This window comes from Amblyomma maculatum, chromosome 3 (genome assembly GCF_055883805.1).
Source record: "Amblyomma maculatum isolate TAMU_Amacu chromosome 3, ASM5588380v1, whole genome shotgun sequence".
In the NCBI taxonomy this organism is placed as follows: Eukaryota; Metazoa; Arthropoda; class Arachnida; order Ixodida; family Ixodidae; genus Amblyomma; species Amblyomma maculatum.
The window spans coordinates 157,247,461-157,261,150 of record NC_139346.1 but is presented as its reverse complement, the minus strand read 5'-3'; the positions used below and the strand labels follow the sequence as shown (position 1 = coordinate 157,261,150).

At 42.2% G+C, this 13,690-nt stretch overlaps 1 protein-coding gene across 4 annotated transcripts in view; it reads left to right on the top strand.

The window, feature by feature from the left end:
• The window catches only part of LOC146196596 (uncharacterized), a 33,471-nt gene that overhangs the window by 10,777 nt on the left and 9,004 nt on the right, over positions 1-13,690 (top strand). For 2 of the 4 annotated variants that reach the window (XR_014706127.1, XM_084598354.1), the window contains exons 8-11: positions 656-797; positions 1,770-1,889; positions 2,973-3,103; positions 7,761-7,835. Coding sequence is in view for 3 of the 4 variants with exons in the window: in XM_084598354.1 (XP_084454480.1) it covers positions 656-797; positions 1,770-1,889; positions 2,973-3,103; positions 7,761-7,835 (468 nt within the window). In the remaining variant the exon portion in view is untranslated. Of the gene's footprint in view, positions 1-655; positions 798-1,769; positions 1,890-2,972; positions 3,104-7,760; positions 8,144-13,690 lie in introns of those variants that run through there. The other 2 variants (XM_084598356.1, XM_084598355.1) reach the window with 2 other exon arrangements.

The following is a 13,690-nucleotide window of genomic DNA, read 5'->3' as shown; positions in this document are numbered from 1 at the left end:
CCGCTTTAATGAGAGTTTGCTGTACACAGTTCTGGTTAATATGTCCCCAGATAACACTGTTTACCGATCTTGCATTCATAATTTCGCAAACTACTGGTTTTATAATGCATGTAACGATCATCTGAAAGAGCGTGAGCTGAACCTCAAGGCGTGCCACCTATGCAGAAAGCCTAGTGGCGATCAGCTGCTGGGGCAGCTTCTTGGAAGTGCACACATGCGGTGTAGCGAAGTATCTGAAAACCATAGTGGCAATGAAGAGGTTTTCGCCGCTTTTTCCCTCACCGTAGCTGGACTGGATACGGTTTCCTTTTTTCTTTTTTTTTCTTTTTTTTTCGCCAGTGATAACATAAATACTTTGAGATTCTGCAATTGTAGTAAGAGTTCTTGAAATCTTGTACCCGCAAGCTGTAACCTGTCCTTATCGGAAATGAGTTTAAATGTAAATGCCTTTGTACTTCCTTCTTGAGTTCTTAAAATCTTGGTAATTTTCTGACAAGTTTTCCCAAGTAACACCCTTTTCTGCTGCATTGTTTAGAAAGTGTATCAACGAAGTTTCGTTGTCATTTAATTGTGGTGGTTGGTCAGCGCTACACTACACAACTTTCATCGCTTGCTTAAGCATGTTGCCCTACTGTGCTCTTCTCTTCTTTTGCAGATCCTCCTGGTGTTCGCTGGAGTGCACTTCCTGAGCAGACAACTCTCAGACCGATTGCTGCTCTTAGTTGGTCTAGTCTTCACATGTGCGGGGGCTCTCTTCTGGCTTGGTTTTAGCTTTATCCCTGAGCCAAGTGAGCCAAGTGAGTTGCGTGATGCCCATTTTTAAGCAAACTTTTGCTGCTTAGCATAGCTTTTGACAAAACGCAAAATGTGGCAGGACTTATGCTGAGCTGCTAGGTTTTCTTTTACATATGTGTTGGGTGAAACTCGTGTTAAAACTGGGCAGTGAGGTGAAAACTGAATTTGACATAGTGACGTGATCGGTATCATACTTGCATGAATCTGCGAGCTTTTTTCTTGAATCCTCTGCTTCAAAATGTAATTTTTATGATATCCAGGGCCAAGGTAAGCAAATTCATATGTAAATCCTTTTTCCTGCTGTATGAGAGAGCTCAGCTGTCGTGCTTGTGGGCTGCAAGAAGGAGTAAAATACAGAACGGCTTTCAACAACTGAAGGATGCAGCATGGGCCAATAGGAAGGGAAGGCTTGAAAGAGTGATGCGGAGTCGAGAAGACAGCACGAAGCAGCTGCAAGAACAAGAATTACAGTTGTGGTGACACGGTGGTGACAGCATTAATCACTGTTTGCACGTGGAAGGCTTTGCCACGCTCGATTGTGTTGTGCGCATTTACTGGGTGTTCCTTCTTGGATAGCAGGGATGGCAAGAGGGGCAATGTTTCAGTTCAGACACATTGTTTTTGCGAACAGCTCTAGCTCATATTACAATCATGATACCTAGATATTTTTTTTATTTTTCATGTTCCTGAAGTTTTCTCTCTGTACCCCACGCGCCGACTGCAGCAGAGTTGCACGTCGTGGACAGGCTAAACTTAAATGCCGGGAACATTGTTACTTAACGTGGCTACAAGTATAAATTTGTCTTGGCATTGTTGCCAGGTATGGTAGTTTTCTGTGGAAGAACCCGGTTCCTTCATCAGGAACCAGAGGTGTATATGTTTTGCCATGCATCCAGCCCTTGCTACAAACCAGAACACGGTCAAAGTTACTTTCAGTGAGTTGAAGCTTCCCTGGCGGTTGGTTCTGTTTGCAGACAAGTTCAATTCATTGCCTTTATTTGTGCTTGGAACTGCTGTCAACCTGTTCGGGATGCCCATGTTGACAGTATGCACAAGTTCTCTCATATCTAAAGTCACCAACAGCAAGCGTCAAGGTAAGTGCCTCCCTTGTGCCAGCACTCCTCTTTTTTTCCTTCTCGCTGTTGAAATAGTTTGCTTTGTTGCGTCATAGAAATGTGCTATAATGGCCTGCTGTGCATGAAGGTATACACTAAGGTTTCTTTAGACTTGACTAAAAACAGCTGGTTAATAAAGTTTATTGTGTTTACATTGAGAATGACAAAAGGAAGACACGGTTATCAAAACTGCCACACTGATTGTCATTGCAACATTAACCGTGATACAGTAGTGGTGCGGGGAGTCTACTTCAATTAGACTCAAAACATGGAAGGATCTGTGCACTTCTCGTGGGCTTTATGGTGCAGAAAACACCACGATGCTAGGGCTTGGTTTAATCGAGAGCATGCGTACTGCCTTTACTGCAAGATATCTGAGGTGGTTCTTCACAGCTAATACTTTCTCTTGCAAGAGAACTCGAGAACTCGGAACAGGTACAAGTGGTGCCACCATGTGTCGGGACGGACAGGGTTGCTACTCTTTGTAAGGCTTACGAGCTGTCTTTGCCTGGCTCGCACACTTTACTTGTGCTGCAGATGAGGTCGCCACTCTGTCGATTCCACGAGTCACGTCATCGCATTCTGCCACCCAGTGTTTGACAAATGCAGCTGATGTCATTCGATGCCATTCCAAGAACTGTTTGTGCTCGGGGAGCATTGGGTAGTAAACTCTGATAAATATATGTTATTATTTTTTTATTTCACATAACAGCTGAGGCTTTTGCATCCAGGTGAATCAGAAGTTTAAGAAACTGCAGCTGAAAATGTAAGAGTGCAGATTGGTAAATAGTATTTAACCATGGTGTAAAAAAACCATTGGAAATTTGACTGACTGAATCTTTCAGCAGCAAATGAACTTCTGAAGTACAGAATTCTCTCTTTTTTAATGGGGTTGGGGTAACTAATAGATTGGCATGAAAATAAGGAAGTCATACTATCATAATGCAGTGCTAATATCCTAGTGCATTGTAGTTTATGGCTTGTTCTTGGGCACTTGGCTCCTGCTGTATTTTGTACAATCCTGTACACCACCCACGCCTGTTTACTCTTTTCTTTTTGCAGCTGTCATGCTTTCACTGTTCATGGGTGTGATGCAGCTAGGGTCTACGCTAGGGCCCCTCTGGGCAGAAGGCTCTGAGCTGCACAGAAGCTTGCTCTTTGGCGTTCCCTGTGGGCTGTCGGTCCTGTTCACGGTATGTGCATCCACGGCCAGCCTCGCGTACATCTATGGCCATCATACCTGTGGCGATGCATAGCTAAATTAAATAGAGGACACCTTGTAGCAAACTGCTATTATATGTGAGTTTTGAGCGCATTGTGACAGTACATGACTTATTGACAGATTACTGCATTCTGATGATGGACAGGCTATGTTCATTGAAAATATAGCGTTTTTTATCAGCTAGAGAAAGCTAAGAAATTAAATTCGCATGTGGTTGCCGCCGATTGAGTTCCGAAATAAACTACGGTGTTACAGTGCATTTTTTTTGCGCTCAGATCTTGGAGGCTATGCTGCTACGCCATTCATTTCAAAACCATCATTATGGAGTTCACTTCAGTGTAGACATCATGATTTTGAATCAAGTTGTGGAAAAACGTTTAAATACAGTTTCGCCAGTAGTAACCACATTTTTTGCTGCTAGACATATAGCGGCTGTCTTGCATGAAAATGCTTATGGGCAGCAGTTAGCGTGCTCTGTGAACTATGCTTATTGGGAACTTGAGTAAACTTTTGAGTGATACCGAGTCAGAGTACTACTGTTCGACTACTCAGAGTGGTATCGCACATTGAAAACTCGGTACAGTAGAAAGCTGAGGCATGAAAGCTGTGAAAGAAACCTGTGAAAGAAATGCTATCCCAGAGATCAGTACAATTTTCTTCCTGCATAGCACTGTAGATGATGCAGAGGTACGAGCGGCATGGCATTTTACCCTTTTTGCTTATGCTTTTATTTGTGCTTTGTGATGAGACAGACGGGTATTTTTTCATAGCAGCCACAGAAGTACTCCATTGGTACTGCGCGTAATAAAAAAAAAGAGACATAAGGAAAAAAATAGGCTTGTCATAAGATTGATAAATATGTCGCACAAGAAGAATGCGCTGGAACCAAAAAAAACAACAGATTTTTTTAGCTCTAAAAGCGTGATTATGCAACAGAATTCATACACAAGCACATTTCTTCACTTATTAGTTTGCAAATGCACCGAGGTATTAATTGGATGCAGACATGAGCTGAACAACGGTATCTCAATGTCAGTATTTCCATGTGCACGTTCTATGTCCTTGGCCCAACAATGGAAAATATTTTCAATATATTGGACAATGAAATCACAGGTGCGGCAGCCAAGGAATGCGTTTCAGTGGCGTAAAAAGTTATTTTTGAGCTACTAGTCGTTTTGGTCAAATTTTTCTCATTCTTCTTTTCATAAGCTCTCGAAAAGGCGAGAGTCAGTCGAAGCATAGTCCATGGAATTACCCAAAAAAGCAAGCACGTTCGCGTGCACTTTGGCAGGTAATAAAGCACTTTTAAGCACTTAACAGACCTCATAACTGTGCAGTTAGTGTGCATAAATGTATATTTGAGCAACTGCAGTTCTAATTTTCTGCTGTACTTTAGAAGTTTTGCTAGTTTCTCTCTATTGCACATTCTACAGCGTACAGCCAAAAGTTAGGAATGCAGCAAAACATACTTCACTCATGTTTTTGGGCCCAAATTATCATACCATAAGCTTCAGAAAGAGAAAAAAAAAAGTGGTGGTACGGTTTAAACTCGGATTTCAGGAGGATATTGCACAAGCACAGCAGTTCACCTGCGCCATTGATTTATTTGTCCATGAAGGTATGGCAAATTTCTAGTGAAGCGAAAAAATTACAAGAGTTCAACGCCGCTGAACCAAATATTGAGCGAAAGCATTAGCTGCGGGTGACCAAGCGTTCTTCTTCTTCTCTTTTTCTTCTTCCTCAGCCCACATATAAAGCCCCACTTTAACCAAGCCGTATGAGCGTGCCTTAGTGGCCTATAGGGGTAACGTGAATGCCAGGGTCCTAGCAGGCTGATTCTGACATAACCGTCCCATGTGAAACAAGAGACTCAAGTTGGCAGCTCCTGCTAACTGAGCCACAGCCCCGACCGCGCCACGCCGACCGCTTGAGTTAGGAGCCCATCTCTCGCTTTTGTGTCATGTGGGGTGTGACGTTACAGCGTCACGTGGGTAAGACGTGGCTACCGCTTCGCTATCCCGACCGCTTGAGTCGGTAGCCCAGCTCTCACTCTAGTGTCACGTGGGGTGTGACGTCACAGCGTCATGTGGGTAAGACGTGGCTACCACCGCGCTACGTTGAAGGCTCGAAACCTAGAGTAGTATTGCTTTCGCAATAATAACCGTGTGTCTTGACTTTGCAGCCAGTCGTATGTGATAAGAACCTAGCAACGGAAAGATTAATTTGCTTATTGAGTTCCTGGTCAAATGAGATTAATGCTGTGCTAACATACCTGCAAAGTTTATGGAAGTAACAGCAGCAAGCGAGAGGACTTATACATACAAACAAACACACATTAGCCGTGACGCTCTTTGGCTGAGCCAGCCTTGTGCCATTAACTCATCATAGTCATGAACACTCTTGTCAGTGCTTCTTGTTCATTGAATAAGAAAATGGGGCGAACATTTTACTAGAGAAAGCTGTGCACGGACTTTGTATGAGCTGTAAGGTGATGATGTCTCGAATACCGATTTGAAAGCTGTCAAGGAGCCAAAGGAACAATGAATTTGGTCTTTCGTTCTGCTCTTGTTGCTGTTTTTTGAAAAGAAAAAAAAATGAAATGGCTGTGTTTAAAGCACAGTAGAGAGCTCAAAGTGAACTTTTTTGGACAAAACTGTTGCAAGCATCTTGACGAATTTCTTGACAAACTTCGTGCTAAAAAAAATGCAGGGCTTTTACTTGATAACAGGTTGAACAATGTAAACTAAGGCAGCTGTGTCTCAAAAAAAGTGCTCAATGCATAGCAGTCAGCAGCAACTTTTTTTCAGGGTCATTAACTCGCTTCCCCCATGCAGCGTGCTGCAAGTGTGCACTTTTTATGCTTTTTGAGCTACTTGTCTGAGTGCACATACGCACTGCGAATTCTTTTGCTGGCTAAGTGATGGTGATGATGGCCATCCCCCTTTTAATGGGTCGCTTTTTAACGGGTGTTGCTGTTCACTTGAAAACAGTGTTGCCATTATCTGTAAACTGCGTCTTTTTCTGCCGAAGCCATCGTATGTAATTAGCAGTAGCATCATCAGGCAGGGAGCTGTGAATTGTGCTACCCAACAAACAATAGTGCACTGAGCTACAGAGTATTTTAAAAAATGTGAGGGGCAGCAGCTGGGAGCATTTGGGTTTGTTGCAATTTAGTTTAAATGAAAACCAATCAAGCACTACTTTTAAGCATTCTGGTCCAACTGCTAGAAAGAAGAGGCGTGCAAGACGTATGTCATCGTTTGCGTTGTTGGCCTTCTCACCACTAAAATCGGAGTACTTTCAGCGTGCTCTTGAAGCTTACTTTGCCACTTTTCTACTGAAATCAGTAGCGTCTGTGACTTGCCAGTTATTTTTGATAATTCTGCCACAAATATTTAGAAATAGCACTTCAAGCACTGACCTAAATGCCAAATATTCATTATTTCTAGCAGCTAGAGTAAGAAGAACAGGCAGGGCAGTGAGTAACCTGATTTGTACAACATTTGTTTCTAGTCAAAAACTCACCTCGTAGCATTTAGTCCGGCCAGAGATGCTGAGCATATTAAATTCTCACATACAGAGTACAAATAAAATCATCTTTGACTCTGAGTAGTTCCTCTAAGGCAGGAATGCAAACACTTGAAACTTTAAATATTGTTACGCAGAAATGCACAGCGGTAACTGCAACAGTTCAGCGTCATCGTTGTTCACCACACCATACCAACATGTCTTCATGGTCTCGATACTGCATACCATAACAATATGAATAGAATATTTGTATGTAGCTAAATATCAAGAGGCGATTATTACACAGATAACAAGTGTTGTACAAATCAGATTACTCAATGTCCTGTCCATCATTTTTGCTCCAGTTGTTAGGAATAATAACCATTTGTTGCTTAATTCACTGCTTCAAGCCAGTTGCTCCTAAATGTTTGTGCTGACCGTATTAAAAAATGTGACTGCTTGCACTTTCAAGACGTCAGTGAAAAAGTGTGGCAAGGTAGATTTTTTAGTCTTTGCCAGCTTTAGCATTCTCTTCCTATTTCGCAGAGGTATATATTAATAAGAAGCCTTATTAATAAGAAGTAATTTGTCATAATAAGAAGCCCAGCATGCAAATGCATCCAATTTGTGTGCTTACAATGAAATCTCTCATGACACATAAGGAAGCTTTTGTAAACCGGGCTTAGGCAGTTGTAAAAGACCTTGGCAGCATTTTTCAACTAATGCTGCTAACCAAATTTGCTGCTTGCTTGCCAGCTATACTTGAGCACTACTGGCTTTGATTAACTGCTACCATGTTTGGCATTTGCCTTACTCCTGTGAAGCTGTACTTGTTTCAAATGCTAGGTTTACATTTGTAAGGTCCTCTTTCAGTGACCAGCCTGCAGTTAGCCTACCTACTCAAATGGCAGCACTACTACAAGCATTTTATTTTGCTACTGATGGCAAAATATTGTAATTTATCCCCAAAACTGGAACGTGTGTATATGTGAAGGCCTTTGCATGCCTACAGGCAAGTGCATGAGTACGATAAGCGAGATGCGACATGCGAATCGGTTTGTGTATAGGGTTCTTATGTTTTTCTATGTCAGACTTGGAGCATCTTGTTTCTTCATCCGCAGGCACTGTTTCTTGCCTCATTTCCTCAACTCGGTCAGCACTGCACGGTGAACGGGAACGGCGCAGAAGCGGAAGAGGTAGATGGCTCATCAAAAACAGGACTAACAACTTCTGCCAATGATGCCCACTAATACCCACTCCTTGGCTCCTGCTCTGCCTGTGTGTGCTACGCAAACTGAACTCACATGCTTGAGCCTTGTGCAGATCTGTGCCAATTATTTTTTATTCATGTCTTTTCTTTACAGGACAATGAACAGATACCTCTTTTGAGGCAAAGACGCTAAAGGCGTTCATGGTTTTTTTTAACTAGCGTGGTCGTCACAGTCTTTATAAATATATATTATATATACACACATATTTTTTGAAATAAATTTATACACTGATTCTACTTGGAGCATGTCTGACTTTAGCCACCGCCTCCTCGATTTTAGTACCAGCCAGATCAGCCGCTTTTTGCAAATAAAATCCTTTTCTATCATTTTCTCTTCCATCTAGCAAAGGAGAGAGTGCCCATTAATTAGCAGTGCATCATGGGAGAGAGATGAACAAATTGTGTTCCATTTGTCTTCCCAAGATATGGGCACTGTAAAAAGAAGTAATCAAGAGTCATGCCAGTGGCTCACAGCATCATGTAAGCTACTGGCGCATGCAACTAGTGCCACATTGTGGTGATTAAACGAACAAATGCATTAAAACATGTCCAACTGTGAAGCGAGTGATGTGGGCGATATTGAAATAGAGGAGGTGTTATTTGATATAGTTGCCAGAGAACTGAAAAGACAATGTAGAGCTTGAAATGTATATGCCAGTCTTTTGTCCTTGGTACCTAACAGCATAGACAGTAAATTCTGTGCTGCTTGCCTGCTGTAAAGCATCTGAAAGAGGTGCTATTCTGCATGGTAGTGTCTGTTGGAGCATGCAATGTGTGTGTGTGTTTGCGATTGTGTGTATTGCAATGTGTGTCCATTGGTCTAACATGGTATTTGTGTTCTTAAAACAGTGCCACTATTGTGTCCTGGTATGCACTACCATTCGGGCTGTACCTTGACTAAGCAGCACAGAGGGTACAGTATAGTGAAAATTTAGGGTGTTTAATATTATAGACATTACGCCCTGTATTTATGACCTTGCGCCCATGACCAAATGTCAACATATCCAGAAAGAGGTGCAGGATGAATTTTTACCGAGAGCAATTATTGTATAGAGTTGTTCCCAGTGTCCCTTTAAATTTTATTCACGCAAGACTGCTGTAGGCGTGAGCACCTAGCTGCTTGGCAAAATTTTGCAGCTGAAAGTTGTGTAAATGTATTATCAGCTGTTATGTTATTATGCTAGATGTACTGTTAGCCAGGACACAACCCACCAAAATTTCAGCATATCAACTCTGCAGACTATGCACTCATCAGTCGTGCATTGTGATTGTAACAGTGCGCACAGTTGGATAAGCTGATGGTGCTGATGATGATGCACTGGGGCAGGAAACATGCTGGGGATGCTGTATGCAACAACATTACTAGAACCAGCTTCAGTTTGAAAACTCCCTGCCTCCGCTGTACATCGCGGGCGGCGCCCGATAGTGGCGCGACGGTCGAAACCGGCTCCTGAGTGACGCTGTGGAGCGGCAGCGAAAGCTGATGCGTGATAGGCAAAGGGCAGCAATTCCGAAGTACTAAATTGTCTAAAGCAATAATGCGAGCGTGAATTTTTATTTTTCAGCAGCTGCGACCTTGGTAGTCGCAAAAAGGTTAGGAACTAATGTAAAATCTTGCAAGCAATCATTCTTAAGGCTGAGCCACACGCATGTACAGCCTCGTTCACTTCTAGCTATAACACGGTCACTGTTTTCAAAGCGTCATTGCGTCCGACACGCCCATGCAATAATCAACATGCCATGTGAATCAACATGCCCGGGTCCTTCTGTTTTGCATCGCTTTGCATCGATATGTGCCTGCGTCGAACGCTATGTTGCTTTGAAAGCAGTGACCATGTTATAGCTAGAAGTGGATGACCCTGTATGTGAAAACTCAAGCGAACGCGAGCACGACGGCGGCACGCGTCGCGCGAAGAAATGCATGTGTCGCTTGGGTTGTCGCTCGAATCTGCCGAAATAGAAAATTTCGCTCATTCACCTGGAAGTGCATGCGCAATCAGGAAATGGATACGCGGCAGTTGCCTACGTCGAGATTACAGCACTGCCGCTCATTTCGCAAGCTTTTCTATTTTTTTTTTATTTTTTTTTTGTAGTGTTGCCTTATGATTGTGCTTTGCCATGTACATTTCTAGTTTATACCAACAATGGTGCAAGGATTCAACGAATGCCTAATCAATAGGCAATTTTAATAAGCAGCATTACTTGTTTCTTACCCGCCCGCCACACTTGGCAATTGCAATAGTGAAGTATGAAAATAGCAGCATGAAAAACTGCCGGTCGTATAATTTGGCATTATCAATAGGGACTGTTCCCAGTTGTTGGTTAAGTAATGTGAAATAAAATGAGCGTGCATGCATATGATCAATAGGCAATTTTAATAAGCAGCATTACTTGTTTCTTACCTGCCGTGTACGGAATGTGTGTACACAATTTGTCCACAGTGGCTGTGTAGAGCTTATGCCGATATAATTGTGCTGGAATAACTGTAGTTCTCAATTGTAACCTGTTAATTAGTATAATTGTGATTATATTTTATGCTGATTGTGTTTTAACTTTATTATATTTATTTTTTAGTTGTGATTATACTTTATGCTACATCATTAAGTTATATATTGCTCAACTGATTATGTAAAGTATACTTGCGCTAGACTAACTGTAGTACTTATTTAGTTGTTAATTAGTTATCTGTGATTAAAAATTTCACTTCATACTACAGCATAATATTCTGTGTCGTTGGATAGCTGATGAGGAATATAACTGCACCTCTCCATTGATTGTCGTAATTAGTTAACTGCGATTAAATGGAAACGTTACGCTACTTCAGGTCATATATGTTTGGACAACTTGTAGCGAGTACGATTGCCCTGCAATAATTTTCACTACACTAATTGCACTACACATGCTGCCAGGCAAGTTGATGTTGCATTATGCTGTAAACAGAAAGCGTGGCAACTTGGAAAGGATGGAAGCGTGGACGAGCACACTGTGTGCGTGGATGAGCACACTGTGTACGTCTTTTTTTCCTTGAAGTTCTTCACACCGTGCACTGCCTTTTTTTAGAAGTTTCGGAAAGTAACGGGCCCCGGTCCGCGCAGAAGGGATCTTTGAGCGCGCAATTTAGTCGTCCATTGACTGAGCGTGCATAGTAACATGGAGTGCGAGGGACCGTCAAGCATGAAAAGGACTTCTCTTACACACGGACACCCGCACACTTTCAAAATAGCTCATAGACAGGGATAATAAAGTGGTTCGTTTCTTATCTTTCCTGCCATCGTTATCAGGTGGAGTGGCAACTTTGCGCACCAGGCCGTCCACATGAATGGAATCTGTTAACTGAGCAAATTATGAAAAAAAAAAATAAAGGAAGTAGGAATACTAAGTCATTATTTCTGGAGCCGCTAGGGTTTCACAGCGTCAAGCCAGCGCTTTGCACTCGCGCGCGTGCCACAGAAACACCTGCAGCCACCGGCAAATGCGGGCGACGCGATGAAGCCTGGTTAGATTGTAGCGCCACTCGCCACGCAGTACTTCAGAGTTATTAAACTGAAGCTGGTTCTAGTAATTATGTTATGCAATACCCAAAACGAGAAGTCTGTGATGTCAAATATTTAAGGGAGTTCTAGTCTACATGCTTTGGAAGAAAGTGTTTGAATGGTGTCAGTTTAGTGATCTTCAGATAGTCCAGACCTTGAAAATGGTGGCACTACTTAGCTAAGCTGTGAAGAAAGAGAAGCTCCAGTTATTACCTCTGGCTTCGCAGTGAAGAAGTTGAGACCAGGAAGCATTTCAAGGCAAGCATCCAGTCCCAGCTCTAAAGGGATTCTTCTTTGCTCACAGTGTCGCTTTTTCTATGCTTTTTTGCTTCTTCATTGCATTTTTCAGACAAGGCTATACAAGAAATTCCAACAATACTAGTTACTACGACTATTAGTATACTATGTATAAAAATGTATACACATAAACATCTACAAGTGCTGCAGCGTATAGCTACTAGTACTACTTTTAGCCACCAAGATGCAGGACACAGCAGTCCTGCCAAGTAAAATGGCCCCATCAGGTTCGAAGTCCAGTTAATCGAATGAATTAAGGTTCAAATTAACCAGCTTTCATGGACATCGGTGCTGTTTTAGTCTGTTGTCTATGTCTTGGGGCATGCTGGCAGGAAGAGAGAGAATGCAAGAACAAGTGACAACTCTTTGGTGTGTCTGCACAGTCAGCCTTGAGCTTTATTTGTAAACTCAAAGAGGTGAAATGGCTGCCTTGAATGCAACGAATCACAGCATTTGTCATTGTTTTGCATCAATCAGTGGCTAACAACAACTTTTTCAAATCGATAGATGAAAAGCCAGAACAATCATCCAAACCAACAAACACACTAATGGCACCTTTTTGTTGTAAGCCATTTGTCTGTTTTAGCAGCTACCTGCAGTAGACAACTAAAGATGGTTTGTTTTATGTTCTCTTTCTCTGCACCAGTACCACAAATTAAGACTTGTATAAGAATGCACCGATAAGACAACTTGAAAACAGGTGTGCAGACACTGACAGATAGTGACCATCGTGTCCCACATGCATTTGCCGCTCCCATATATGAAAACAAAGACACACCATGAGAAGTTCGCACGAGGGGGGATCACAGTTTTCAACGACTGAAAATGTCTTTGAAGCTATGTGCGTTCATTGTTTCTTGCATTACTGGCATTCACTGCCTTGTGGTGGTTGGTTTCAATGACTGCATTACTCCAACTAGCACAAGCTGCCGCATGAGTCGAAGAACACAGCCATTAGCGAAGACTGAAACAATGCATCCAATACACCATGCACAACGTGGAACAATGCTAGCTACAGCAGCATTCTGTTTTCATTTCGAGAAGGCAACAAGGAAAAAGAAGTCACTGTTGCTTAATGCTCATCAACCCGTACCAGTTTTGGGTGCCTAAAGGCGTGCTTCACTTTCAGCTTAGTTTGCATGGCATGCTCTAGCTTTTTTTTCAGATGCAAATGAAGAAAGTGTCACTAAGAATGCTTGTAGGAGCTTTTTCGGTGCAGTTCGTGCAGCCTTCTCAATGTGAAAACAGGAATATTTTGGAGGGTGCGCCCACGGCAACCTTCCGCTAGAAAGAAATTCGGTACCTATCAAATAAAAGCGAAGTTCATTGACACAAGAGGAGTGCAGTGCTCTGAAAAATATTTTACAAAAAATATACCAGCACATGCAAATGTACAAAAAGACACAATGAGTGACATCACTAGGTTAAACAAACTAGAACTGTTGGCTCATTTTTCGCCACTGTTTTCGTAGGCCAACGTACAGACTACTACGGCACTGAGCCACTCATTTCTGACAGTTCACTGAACTTTATTAAACATTACTACCTCGCACAGGTGCAGTGATATTAGTTGAGAGCTCTATACAAGGCAACGTTCGGAGGAAGCACTGTGCTTGAGATGGCCGTCATTTCTGCTAGACAAAAAAATTACTGTGCATGCGTTGTGGAACAAAGTGAACTTCCTTCTGCCGTGTTTGTCATTTAGTTTGATGATTTTTGCTGTCCTGAAGAGTATACAACAGTATTTTTTTAAATGCTGCACTGATTTCCAGCTTCTCACAGAACTGGAGCTTGATGCAATTCATCAAAAAGTAAACCCCTAGCAAATGAGCGCCATTAAACGAAAAAAGCCACGAAAATTGTGCAATTTTCAAACGTGACACGTAAAAAGAATGACTAGCTGCAACATACAGGTAGTGTGCCCACAGTAACAGCCACGGTAGAAATTACT